Genomic DNA, 11,739 nt, shown 5'->3' on the forward strand with positions numbered 1-11,739 from the left:
TCAACATTATTTCCTTCATATCTTATTGTAGTATTACCCATTTTTTGCTTATTGATGGTGACTGATGATTTTCTACCTAAATATATAAGATTTTTACAGTTTTAACAACAAGGTTAAACCTTCAGCTAATTGTGGACTGTGTGCTATAATAACAGCTGGCTGGTGCTAGTTAGCTTGGCTACCACTGTCGGCCAGGTGACACTCGTCATGCTTGTTGTAGCGGTCCCTTGAGAGTCTTCTTTGATGGCCACCATGGCTAAATAGATAAAAATAAAAACACCACATACAAAACCTCAACAGAAAATCTGAATGAAATTCCGAAGACATCTGGACATCTAGCCTTCAAAAACCCACATTCTTGACTGGTTGGTGTCCCACTTCCCAGCCAGCCCACTTCACAATCAAGCCTTCAGCCTGAGTAAGTGCCCCACTTCATTTGTAAAACACCCCTGTGAATGATACAAACCGCCACTTCCCCTGTCTAAATCTCTTCCTCTCTCTCTCTCAACAGGCCTCACCATTCACACCTCTCTGAAACCCGAGCTGGCCAGATTGATGGGAGGATGGCTCTCATTTGGACCAGGAGAAAAGTGGCCAGTTTAGGGGCTGCTACTGTATTTTAAACGCCACGGGTGTTAAAGAGACTGATGAGCCTGGTGGCGGCAGCGGCAATGGTGACCCTGCCTCCTGGCTCAGTGCAAAACCCCATTGGGAGAATGAGAGAGAAGAGGGGAACGAAGGAGGGGAATAAATCTGCGTGGCGACGGGAATCGATCGTTTCTCCCTCCTTCCTGTGCTATCTCATCTGCAGGGGCTGAGAGAGGCAGAGCGGTTTAAACGATCCTGACCTTGTCCGACATAAATAGTCAGAAAAGTCCACGGCACAGATAGCTTTGTGTAAGGCTGGGGGGGGAGGTGGGAGGGTGGAGGAGGAAAGAGGGAGGAGAACGCATTGAGATAAGAAAGGGGGGGGGGGGTTGAATGAGATAATGCCCTGGCGTTACTACATCAGAGTCCGTGTCGCTCACACGGACACGCACAGACGTCGCCGTGGGAAACAGCCTCGGCCTCGCTTCCTGTCTTCCCTCCTTCGTTGCTATCTCTCCCTCTTTTTCCCCTCTGATCAGAAATAGAAGGGACTTGGGAGTGAAGAAGAAGGGAGGAGTGGAAAGTCTTTCCCTTCAAAGCTCTCATCTTTCTTTCTGTGATTCTTTCTGTGATCCCTCCATCCTTCCTGAGAGAAGGATGGAGGGATGCAGAAAGTCAATTGGCTCCCATGAACGCCCATTCTGCACTCCTGAAGAAGATGTGAGTGTTTTAAAGTAAGAAAAGAGCTCTTTTGTGCGGCGCCCCTCTTCTTTTCTTTTGACTGTAATGCTGCTGTACCTGACAGTGGCGCTGCCCCGGGTAAAGGCAGAACTCTCTGCCTCCATTGTCACCTGTTCCTCTAATCATTTTCCGCCCTTCATGCCACAATGGAGGAGGGCGATAACGATAACGAGGTGAAGCTAATACAGAGCGGCGGCGGGGCCCCCGAACACAATGTTCAGATGTCTTTACTCGTTCGCGCGCACACACACCTTTATACCTTTATACACTCCTTAGTGCAGAAACGCGTGTGCACACGTTCACTTGCAGAAACACACACACACACATTTTGTCTTTTTTCTTCAGTCACTCAGGCGCAGATGTTTGAGGCATTTCATTAGAGTGCCGTCAAATCACCTTCACATTACACAGTTACACACTTTTGTAAAACATAATAACAGAAGAGTAACAGTGTATCATGTTTTTTTTTCTGCTTTGTTGGAAGTAATCTAGTTAGTCGCTTCTAACTGGCTGCTGCATTGAATCCTGGTATTGGGTAGCAAAATATCTGAGTGGAAGCAAATTAGTCCGTTTCTGACATAACTTGGGTCTTATTTTATAATAACATTGTACTCACGATGTTAATTGCAGAGATCTGGGAACACAGCAACATTGCTAAAAAGTGTGACGAGTAAAAAAAAGAAAAAAAAGCAGTGAGACAATCATACAGGTTTTTTAAAAAAAGTTAGGTTAATCAAACTTATTTGGAAGAGAAAACGAAGGCAAACTAATACCCAAACTGTCCGTTGTACACATCAATCACAGTTTACAGAGCAACTTCTGGTTCGATATTGACCCGTTGTACACAGTTTTCCTGTGCAATGAGGGATTATTACCAACCATACCAGTCGGCTCACTTTTGGTTGGTTTGTCCAAGTCTGTTGTTAAAACTTGTCTGATTGTCTCACTGCTCGTGTTTCTTGCCCTGTTGGACTTCATGGTAGCAACGTCACCATGTTCTCAGATCTCAGCAATTACTTTAGGGCAGGGGTTCCCAGCCTTTTTTGCACTGCACACCATTTTTATATTGACAACTTTGTTGCGGACCGACCAACCAATGGCAAGGAGGAATCACGACTGACATAATAGAAGTTTGCTGTGCTTTTTACTCATGTTAGCTAGTTGCAGCATAATGCTCTTGCTCAAAATCAGTATCTTGTTGTTGTGGGCACGACCGGGAGTGATGAAAAAAGATCCTGAGTTGGTTTCGTCTGCTGTGAGAGTTGACCTACTGTGAGAATTAAAGACTCAAAGACAAGTCTCGAATTCTAACAAAATGATTTGTTTAAAAAAGCCTTGCACAGCCTCACACCTAGTATTTGAAATGATTAAGCCCGCGCATTAAAAGGACTCAGCTAAATTTACTGTTTGCCTAGCATCAAGACAGAAGAAAACCACTGCTGCCGAGAGAACTTTCCAGACTTCGTACTATGTCGCCACAAAGGAGAATACACCACTGTGCACTCTGTGTCTGATAAGCCTTTTAACTGGACTTCCTGGTTCCTATTTCTTCTTTTCACCGGGACCCTGCACCGACAAAATAAACATTAAAAATGATGATCTGCTCTCAGCTTCCACAATCCATCCATTTTGACCTAGGCTCTGCAGAATTCCCAAAATGACAAAGCCCCTCCCTCCTCCCCCGTGTTCCCTCACCCACATCCATGTGATGTTGAATTGCTGGGCCTCGCCAACAAGGGGGAGATGAGAAGGCTGCTCCTCTCCAACTGTGTTTATCAGAGTCTGGCATCGCTGTAATTTCAGTGTTCAGATGCAATCGCTCCCCACTCCCCTCAAGAGTAAACAATAACAAGCACAAATACAATAGACAAACAAGGCCTGCAGGACATGCGCGCAAACACACACACACCTCTATATGCACACACAGTTACATGCATGCACAAAAACATACACTTCTGACACACAAATAATAATAAATGCAAACCGCAAACACCTTCTGTCTTGTTTTCTGTCTTTATCTGGCAGTAGCCTAACTGGTGCCAGAAACCTAAACATCACATTATTGCATTCATTTCTGCATTAACATGAGAAATCACAACATTTATCCAAAATGGCTGGACTCAGATCAGATACTAAATCTGAATACAGTGGCTCAATTGACCAGAACTAAACCCTTTGTCATACATTAAACCAGAAGAATGTGTTCTTTTGTTATTACTCTCTGCTGGCCCTTTTGAGTTCCAGTTTTGTTTAAGGCTGAAAGACCTCACATTTCTTATCAGACAGCGCAGACTGGTGGACACTTAATGAACTGCAAACCACTGGATTCAACTGAGAAGAGCGATGCTCCTGTTAGAAGCTACAAATGATTTTAAAAAATGATTTATTGATCCCTGTCTGTAAATTCTATTCCCTTCCATTTGCACAAGAGGGTCAGAGGTCACGGTCAACTTTCTTCTTTTTTCCTTCTGGTTCCTTGACCTGTAAGGACTTAGGTGCCTTGCACAAGGATGCTTCAATGTGTTGGATGTTTTGTTTTTAGGACCCTCAATAGCAATCTACCTTTAGATGCACTTTGCAAGACAACACCTGCTCACAAAATTTGCTGAATAAATGCCAACAAAGCAGATCACAGGGCAAAAGAAGTAGATTTGATTACTGACTGGTTGCTGCAAAAGTTTGGACTTTTGGCCACATAGAATAAATACAAAAGGACTTCTGATATTAAAATCAGAAATTTTAGAAACAAATCAGAAAAGATTCAAATCAGGATTAAAATATTTTGTTAAAAAAAAAAGTCAATTTGAGAACATTTGTAAGTCAAATCTTGATAACAGAATTGACTTCAATCTGTTTTCTGATATCAATCTTAGAAGTAGATGGGGAAAAAATGTCAATCTTGATTTTGGAGAAACTTTATTATACTGTACATTAATTTTTAATTGTTGTAACATCTCATCAAATTTATGTCGACTGAAGACATAAGTTTTCTCCTTTTTCTAGTTCAGCCTCTTCGGGGTCAATTTCTAAAACCTACAATAAAGCCTGCCTCAACGTTCCTTCAGAATATAATTCTCAGATTTGTACATCAGAATCAACCCATGTAGCTTAAGTCTAGAAATGTTATTGTAATATTGTGATTTAGCACAAATGTCTTTTCATGGCCTCAAAAAAATGCATTGAAAAAAATTAAGTAAGACAGTCAATATTAACAAGTTTGCTCAAATGTATTTTAGTATTTGATTTTGGACATAACTCTGTCCTGCTTAAAAGCACTTCAGTAACGTCGGCATCTCTAAGGTCTGTTTCAACATTTATAATTCTTAATAATAAAAAGGTCCTTAAGGAAACATTTAAACCTGTCCATTGATTCATTCTTTCCTGGTAATTCATACCACAACAAAAAGGGTGGATAACTATTAAGGATGCACTGATCCAACCTTTTCCTCTTGATACAGATAACGGTGCTCTTTTCCCCAAATTAAAATCTGTATACTTCACTGCGTGGAACTTGCGTTTTTATCTGAGACCAGGGATGCGTGGCTCTAAGTTGGTGGCCCACTGAGTGAATGAATATAATGGATAGCTCAAACACTGAGTTTTGTAATGACAGTGACAAAGAAACTAATGTGGATTGGTCACGTCAAGGTCAGTATCGGGGCCAACCGATCTGATGGATCGAGCATCTCTAATAACAGTCACCCCTTGAAATGTACGTAATGAAACCCATTCTAACACCACAACGTGCAGCCTCAAAAATTACTAGTTAAATCAAGACCTCTTAAAAACATTACTGGCTTCACAATAGGTACCATTTATTGAAGGAATAATTGTGTTGGCTTGTATTATATTGTAAAGCGTTTCTGCTATTTTGCCCATCCCCTGTGTATTTACTGAGCAATAACTATACAGCACAATCGCCCTAAGAGACACTTCCATCTTCAGCCCCTAAACAGCAACTGGATTTTTATCTAAAGAAATTTATAACTGTGAAAAACAATTCAAACTGATTATCTGTTAATGACTGCCTTTTGGGAGGATGAAGTCCATAAAGAGTGAGGCATAAACATTCAACTTTCTCAGTCATCAGCATTTATTGTGAGGAAAGACAGATACAGGGACTGATGAAAGTATGAGGAATCTGTAAGAGGTTTATTTTTTCCATATATTTTACAAATAGAAGCACAAATGTTCAGACTCTTGACAACACCTGTCTGAAGTACTTTGAAGAGCTATAGGCAATGGAAACGAGGATCTCACCCATTTATCTGCAAAGAAAGAAAGAAAAATTAAAAAAATTAAAATAAAATAGGTAAGAACACTGAACATCAAGAGACCTATCGACTTGGCTGGGGACAGAGTTTAACAAGCTGAAAACTCTGAAGATACTCTAGAAGCCTAAAAGGGCATCTAGACTATTACAGCAAAGCATTTATGATACACACTTCTACATAAGACTCTGGTCAAACTAGCCCAGAAGGGGATCCTAACATTACAGTCTACAATGTTACCTCCTTTGATAAAACAAGCCTCAGTTCCTGAATTCAGAAAAAGGATGAGGAGGAGCAGATTAGGTCAGAGAGGAGAATTAGTCATGAGAGCATACGACAGCTTTTGGAAATTTAAAGACATGCATGGTTGAGAGGGAATCTTTTGAGGGAGAGAAAAAGAGTTCTCAAAAAAGGTCAGAAAAGTTAGCAGAGTGATGGAGGAATATAATGATGGGGGTGAGTCACTGAGGAAAATCTGCTAATGAACAGAGGATGATAGAAAAGTGGTGGAATAAAAAGAGTGAGGGAAGACAGAGGGAAAGAGAGACTTACAGAGCAGCAGCTCCAGAGATGATCTCAATGAGCTCCTTGGTGATGACGGCCTGTCTGGTACGGTTGAAAGTGAGGGTGAGCTTCTCAATAATGTCAGCTGAAAGGAAGGACAGAAATTTGTCAATGTCAAATTAAAACTTAAACGTGGAAGAGGAAAATCATGCATGGCTCAGCATCGAACGTATGTTTCAAACTAAAATCATAAGATGTGAAAAGTGATGATCATGACACGAGATTATAATTCCATCAAAGTGACAGTAACAAAACTAATGATCACGCTGACACTGCAACTTATTTTCTACATAATTCAGTTTGTTTCAGCATTATTGCATAACTGATAACTATTACATCAAATGCTAAATCAAATAGCCAATACGTCGATAAAATCCCTAACAACGTGTCTGAAGACATCATCTTAGGCTCTGGGAAATTGTGATGGCCATTTTTCGGACATTTTTTTAAAACTAGTCAGAGAAAATAATTGGGATTTATCGATAATCAAAATAATCTGTAGTTGCAGCGCTGATTACATCTCATGGCTATGGGAAGCACTTAACTGAAACTAATGATTATTTTCCTTTGTCAATGAATCCATTAATCATTAAGTATATAAAATGTCCATCTTTCCCCAAGGTGTCATCTTCAACTTGCTTGTTTTGTCCAACTGACAGTTGATAAATGACTAAACAATAAATCGGCTGCCAAAATGGTTAGCAATGAATATTCTGTCAACTAATCTTTTGAGCACCGATTCAAATACTCAAGAGTGTTGAGAGAGAAGTTTAGGGTCTGTCCCAGTACCCACCACTTGTTGGAAAAACAACACACAGTACACTTCACACACACTTTTCCCTAATACCGCTTGGAAGCGGTATACAGAGCTAAGTGTATCCCACATTTGACTACGGTCTACTGCACAACTGGCACACCAGTCCAGATGTTTGCGGTAATGTGCCTAGAGACTGGTTTTAAGGACCGACAATCAACAGACATGAGCAAGTTTATGACATGTTGGATTCAGCGTGAAAATTATTCATTTCCAAACACTACAAAAAAAGTTATGGCAGAACTACCACACATAATATTACCAGTCTGTTCTTGATGGGACTGATAAGAATTACACATCCATCACTGCCAAGATAAATCTATCCTTTGATTAAAGATTTTGAGAAATGTTCTATACTTAGCTTTTGTCTGTTATGTACAGTAGACTTACATGCTTCTAGATAACTTGATTTAATTGCTTTAATATTTGTAGGCACTCTAAGCTCCTGAATGTGTGTTTTGCATCTTATTGCGACATGAATACCATTTACTTGGTCCTAAATATTGGTTCCAACAAATCATCTGAGCCGGATTGTGCCATGTACAATATTTGTATTAGTGTGAGTGACAGGATGTCCATATTAATCAAGTGTGTCCCAGTGAGCTCTGATAAACTTCCATGCGCTTGCGGCCTCAACAGGCACTTAGGCACTGTGGCAATTACCGGAAATACGTCACACAGGTAGGCGCTTGACTGCTCGTATTGGGACGGACCCTTAGTTTCCCCATGATGGTTTAAATCAGGTTGTGTTGACTACTTCCTGTCGATGATCCCATTTGTGTAAATGGGAGAAATTCTAAATGTTTCAAAGACACTTCAACCCCTCAGATAATTCAGTTGAAGGAGAAACATTGTAATAGCACATAAATTGTCACATATAAAAAGATACTCCATATCAGCACATCCTTTCCTAAAATATCTTGATCAGCCCCTGACTCCTGAGAGACTGGACTTCCTGGCTAACACATTTCACATTCCAGAGTCTTACAGGCATTCTTGCTGGCGTTGTCCATAGCGGTCATCCTGGCACTCTGCTCACTGGTGGAGGACTCCTTCATGGCCAGGTAGATGATGTTGACCAGAGCAAACTCCTGGTAGTTCCTCAGCACATCAGCATCAATGTCATCATAGATACCCATGCTCTCTGTACACAGAACACAGACGTTCAGTATCTCTCTGGCTGGGACACCTGAGGATCTGTGGAAAACTTTTCAACAACTACAACAACCATACCTGCGTTAGCAATTGTGTCTGTGGAAAACAAAGGCTTGTGGTCCGTCTTGTATGAGATAACAGACCTGCATCAGAGAAAGGGGAAATTTATTTTTGTGATCAAGACAATACAGTATTTTATACATTTAAACAGACAAGTCAATCACTCAGCTTATGCAACTTGAAGTGTTTTTACACAAATCCAAATAAAATAAGGAGAAGTGAAAACTGAAAGTATGGTACCTGAATCTGTTGAAGATAACAGAGCCCTGGTCAAATTCATATCCAGAGTTGAGCAGCTCAGTGGCGACGACTGAAGCATCGCCAAAGCTGGGGGGCTTGCGGCCGATGTCCTTACAGTTCAATATGATGTGCTTTCCATGAGTTCTGATAAGGAACAGTGGGTATTATTGGTATAGTAAAATAATCATCACCTGTACACTTAATTCTTTGATCTATAGATTCTATATTTAGATTTTTGCTAAATATGAATTGTGATTTAGAGTCCAATGATGATCTGAATCAGGTTCAACTTTTTCATGCCCATAACCCCATTTAAAATAAATAAATAAATAAAATAAAAATCAAACCGTTCCCATGAGAAAGACGTAATTAAACTCTGAGCTAATTATTGTTTCACCCGGCCCAGTTCTAGAAGAGGCGGAGAAAATGTAATATTGAATGAGAAATTAATTTCACCTCCTTTTCCAAAAATCTGCATCAGAAACAGTTCATTAATCTATTAGGGTTCGACTGAGTGAAGCATGCTGAGCTTCCCTGTTGTCAGCTTTTATGCCAAAGCAATTAAAATAATCTAATTATTACTGTAATGTAAACTTCTACATAATAAAATGATTGCTAAAATTGTAAAATAGCTAGTATGCAAGTGGCTATTACCAACACTGCGAACGGGAAAACTACAGTCACTTACTACAGTTAGTAATTCTGAGCCCCCCCCCACAACACACCAGCTAAATATCATCATACATCAACTAAATAGCTGCTCAGTAAAACAACACTGGATCTGACTCATGGCTTTCATTCATGTTATGAAGATTAACTTTAGGAGGCTCCATTTCCTTTCGTACCTGTGCAGCAGGCCTCTCAGCTTGTCTCCCACATTGATCACCATGACCTCCTTGCCAGCACTGGTCAGGGTGGCGATCTCACTCTTAATGACCTTGGCCACACCAGAGTGGATGGCACCACAGAGTCCACGGTCAGAAGTCACACCAACGAGCAAATGCTTGGTGGCCTTCTCCTCCGGCACTTTGATGTCGGCCTTCTCATACAGGGCTGGAGAGCAGACAGGAAACAGTGGAATCTTAGTTCAGGGTCAAAAAAATTTAACACACTATCAAGAGTAAAATCCTAATTATACCAAGTGAGAGACAATGTGGTGTACATACCCACAGCACCAGTGCCGTAGACTCTGGCTGGCTTCAGCTGCCTCTCAGCACGAGCATACTTGGCAGCGGCCACCATTTTCATGGACTTGGTGATTTTCTGGATGTTCTTGATGGACTTCAACCGAAGGGTGACTAGAGAGAAGAGGATATTACTCACTCTAAACACCAGTATGAGTTATACAATCAACTACGGTGATGTAAATGTGGTACATGCTACACACGAGAGAACAGCACACTAAACTATATTCACATATCTGGCAACTTGACGATCCTTTTACGGGCAAACATGCACACTTTATTGAACACTAACAACTTTTTGTGAATCACTAGGATAGGTTTTGCAATTCAGCATCACTTGTTTAAATGTTTCATCTTATAAATCAGTTCTCCAGTTGCCTGCATAATCACTGTCCACCAAAATAGACACAGCGAGTATGATCAAGTTAAGATCTTTTTAAACTAGTAGGAGGTAGGTCTCATGTAAAACACTTTGCAGTAGATTTATAAGAGATATCAAAACCATGTTTTGCAGCTTGTGTCTTACTACAAACCCTGTACAGACTTATGGAGTTGAGTCTGACATTTCCCCATCAGATTTTGGCAGAAACCATTTAGATATTGCATCTGGGGTGTTATCAGTGTGACATTAGTGTCTGTAATATGTTTTGAAGCTGTTGTCTTTTCATATTAACAGAGTAGTATACAAAAGTACTTACTGTCCTTCAGGGTAGCCATGTTCCTGACCTGCCCACTGAACAGAAATAGTGCATGTGAGCTTAAGCTGCAAGCATTATCAACATGTAACAGCATTATTAACAAAGTCTAACATCAACAGTAGCTTCTAGTTAAACGTCAAGTTAGCATAGACTAAATTTAATTTTTTATTTAAAAAGTGAACATTTACTTTGTTGCTTGCTAGCTCTGCAAGTGTGCTAGAGTCAGCTAGCTTAGTAAGTTAACGTTACTCACTACACAGAAAAAGCGTTGACTGTTAACTCTAACTAACGATATCGCTGTTACTGATGTGTGTTCGACAATGTAGACAAATTATTTGCTCAGAGACATTAATTGGTGAAGTGTTCACTCTCTTCACTAGCCTCTCGCACAATGTCATAACGTTTTGGCAAGTAAATGTCAGCTTAGCTTAGCTAGCTTTAGCTTAGCTAGCTTTAGCTTCTATCCGGCTGAACTTCACAGTGCACCACACCGCTGTCATTCATTAGCCGCGGCCTCCAAGTTAGCATGTCCTTGCAATAACTGCATGCATCACAGATAGAAGACGCACACTTATTCTAATCAGATATATACATGAAGTACATATAAAAATACAATTAAAAAGGTTGCTGTAAAAAAAAAAAAAGTATTTAAATATTTTTGACTTTACCATTGTGGGGCGAACACCAACGCGCTGGTCCTGGCGAACATGATTACTCCGATGAAGGTCAGACTCGCAGGACTGCGCAGGCGCAAGATAAAGGCAAAATGGACGAATGCTCTCTTCACGGACTGCCAGAAATTCCGTACAGATGCGTTTCACACATATGAACGAAGCCATAATGTCTCCAAAAACTTAAATGATCCTTTTAGTGCTTTTGTTATTTCTTGTAAAAATGTCGAATGTTACTCATATAAAACCCCATTTAAAAACATGTTAAATTTCACTCTATTCTTGATGTAAATTATTAAATTTCCAGTTTTGTTCATGCTTTATTGACCAACTAATTGTCTAATTTTCCTCTACACTACATATATAGCTTTGTAATGTAAACTCTGGCTTAAACTTTTCCATATTCGTGTTCCAAGTTAAATATTCTGTCAACATTAAAATATCTATGCCATCTGCCAAAATGTCTGTAGCTACTGCATGAAAATTGAAGAGCATTAGAATAGTCAATTAAAATACACACCTGCTTTACTTAAAAAATTAACAAGCCCAACTTTGAAAACCCCCACAGGTCGTTTCAAAACACTTACCGTCGTTTTGAAGGTACATCCAGAATCCTCAAAAACTCCTATATCCACCTGTATTAAAGAGTATTCCTGCAGTAAAGACATTTTTTATCTCGTTTCCAAAGTTACGACTCTTCTGATTAGCCAAGATGGCAGCCGGACGTGACACAGGTATCTCCATGCCCATTTT

At 40.1% G+C, this 11,739-nt stretch overlaps 1 protein-coding gene across 3 annotated transcripts; it reads right to left on the bottom strand.

Annotated features, from left to right (window-relative positions):
* Window positions 1–5,404: 5,404 nt before the first annotated feature.
* atp5f1c (ATP synthase F1 subunit gamma) lies at window positions 5,405–11,105 on the bottom strand. Of its 3 annotated transcripts, XM_044186257.1 has the most exons (10): window positions 10,984–11,105; window positions 10,316–10,350; window positions 9,600–9,731; window positions 9,279–9,486; window positions 8,434–8,577; window positions 8,212–8,276; window positions 7,967–8,122; window positions 6,153–6,249; window positions 5,841–5,867; window positions 5,405–5,597 (listed from the first exon to the last, which is right to left on the bottom strand). In XM_044186257.1, exons 1-9 carry the CDS (start codon window positions 11,022–11,024, stop codon window positions 5,861–5,863), a joined length of 885 nt encoding a protein of 294 aa, XP_044042192.1. In that variant the 5' UTR covers window positions 11,025–11,105; the 3' UTR covers window positions 5,405–5,597; window positions 5,841–5,860. The 3 variants fall into 3 exon arrangements, with proteins under 3 accessions (XP_044042192.1, XP_044042193.1, XP_044042194.1); XM_044186258.1 differs by lacking the exon at window positions 5,841–5,867; XM_044186259.1 differs by lacking the exons at window positions 5,405–5,597; window positions 5,841–5,867 and having other exon boundaries at window positions 6,149–6,249.
* Between the last annotated feature and the right edge of the window lie 634 nt (window positions 11,106–11,739).

This window comes from Siniperca chuatsi, linkage group LG23, assembly GCF_020085105.1.
Source record: "Siniperca chuatsi isolate FFG_IHB_CAS linkage group LG23, ASM2008510v1, whole genome shotgun sequence".
Classification (NCBI taxonomy): domain Eukaryota; kingdom Metazoa; phylum Chordata; class Actinopteri; order Centrarchiformes; family Sinipercidae; genus Siniperca; species Siniperca chuatsi.

Coding starts and splice junctions, on each gene's coding strand:
- atp5f1c (XM_044186257.1), bottom strand. CDS start 11,024: ATGTTCGCCAGGACCAGCGCGTTGGTGTTCGCCCCACAATG. Junction 8,277..8,433: donor GTTATCTTCAACAGATTCAG/GTACCATACTTT, acceptor TCTCTGATGCAG/GTCTGTTATCTCATACAAGA. Junction 6,250..7,966: donor CAACGCCAGCAAGAATGCCT/GTAAGACTCTGG, acceptor CCTTCCTTTCAG/CTGACATTATTGAGAAGCTC.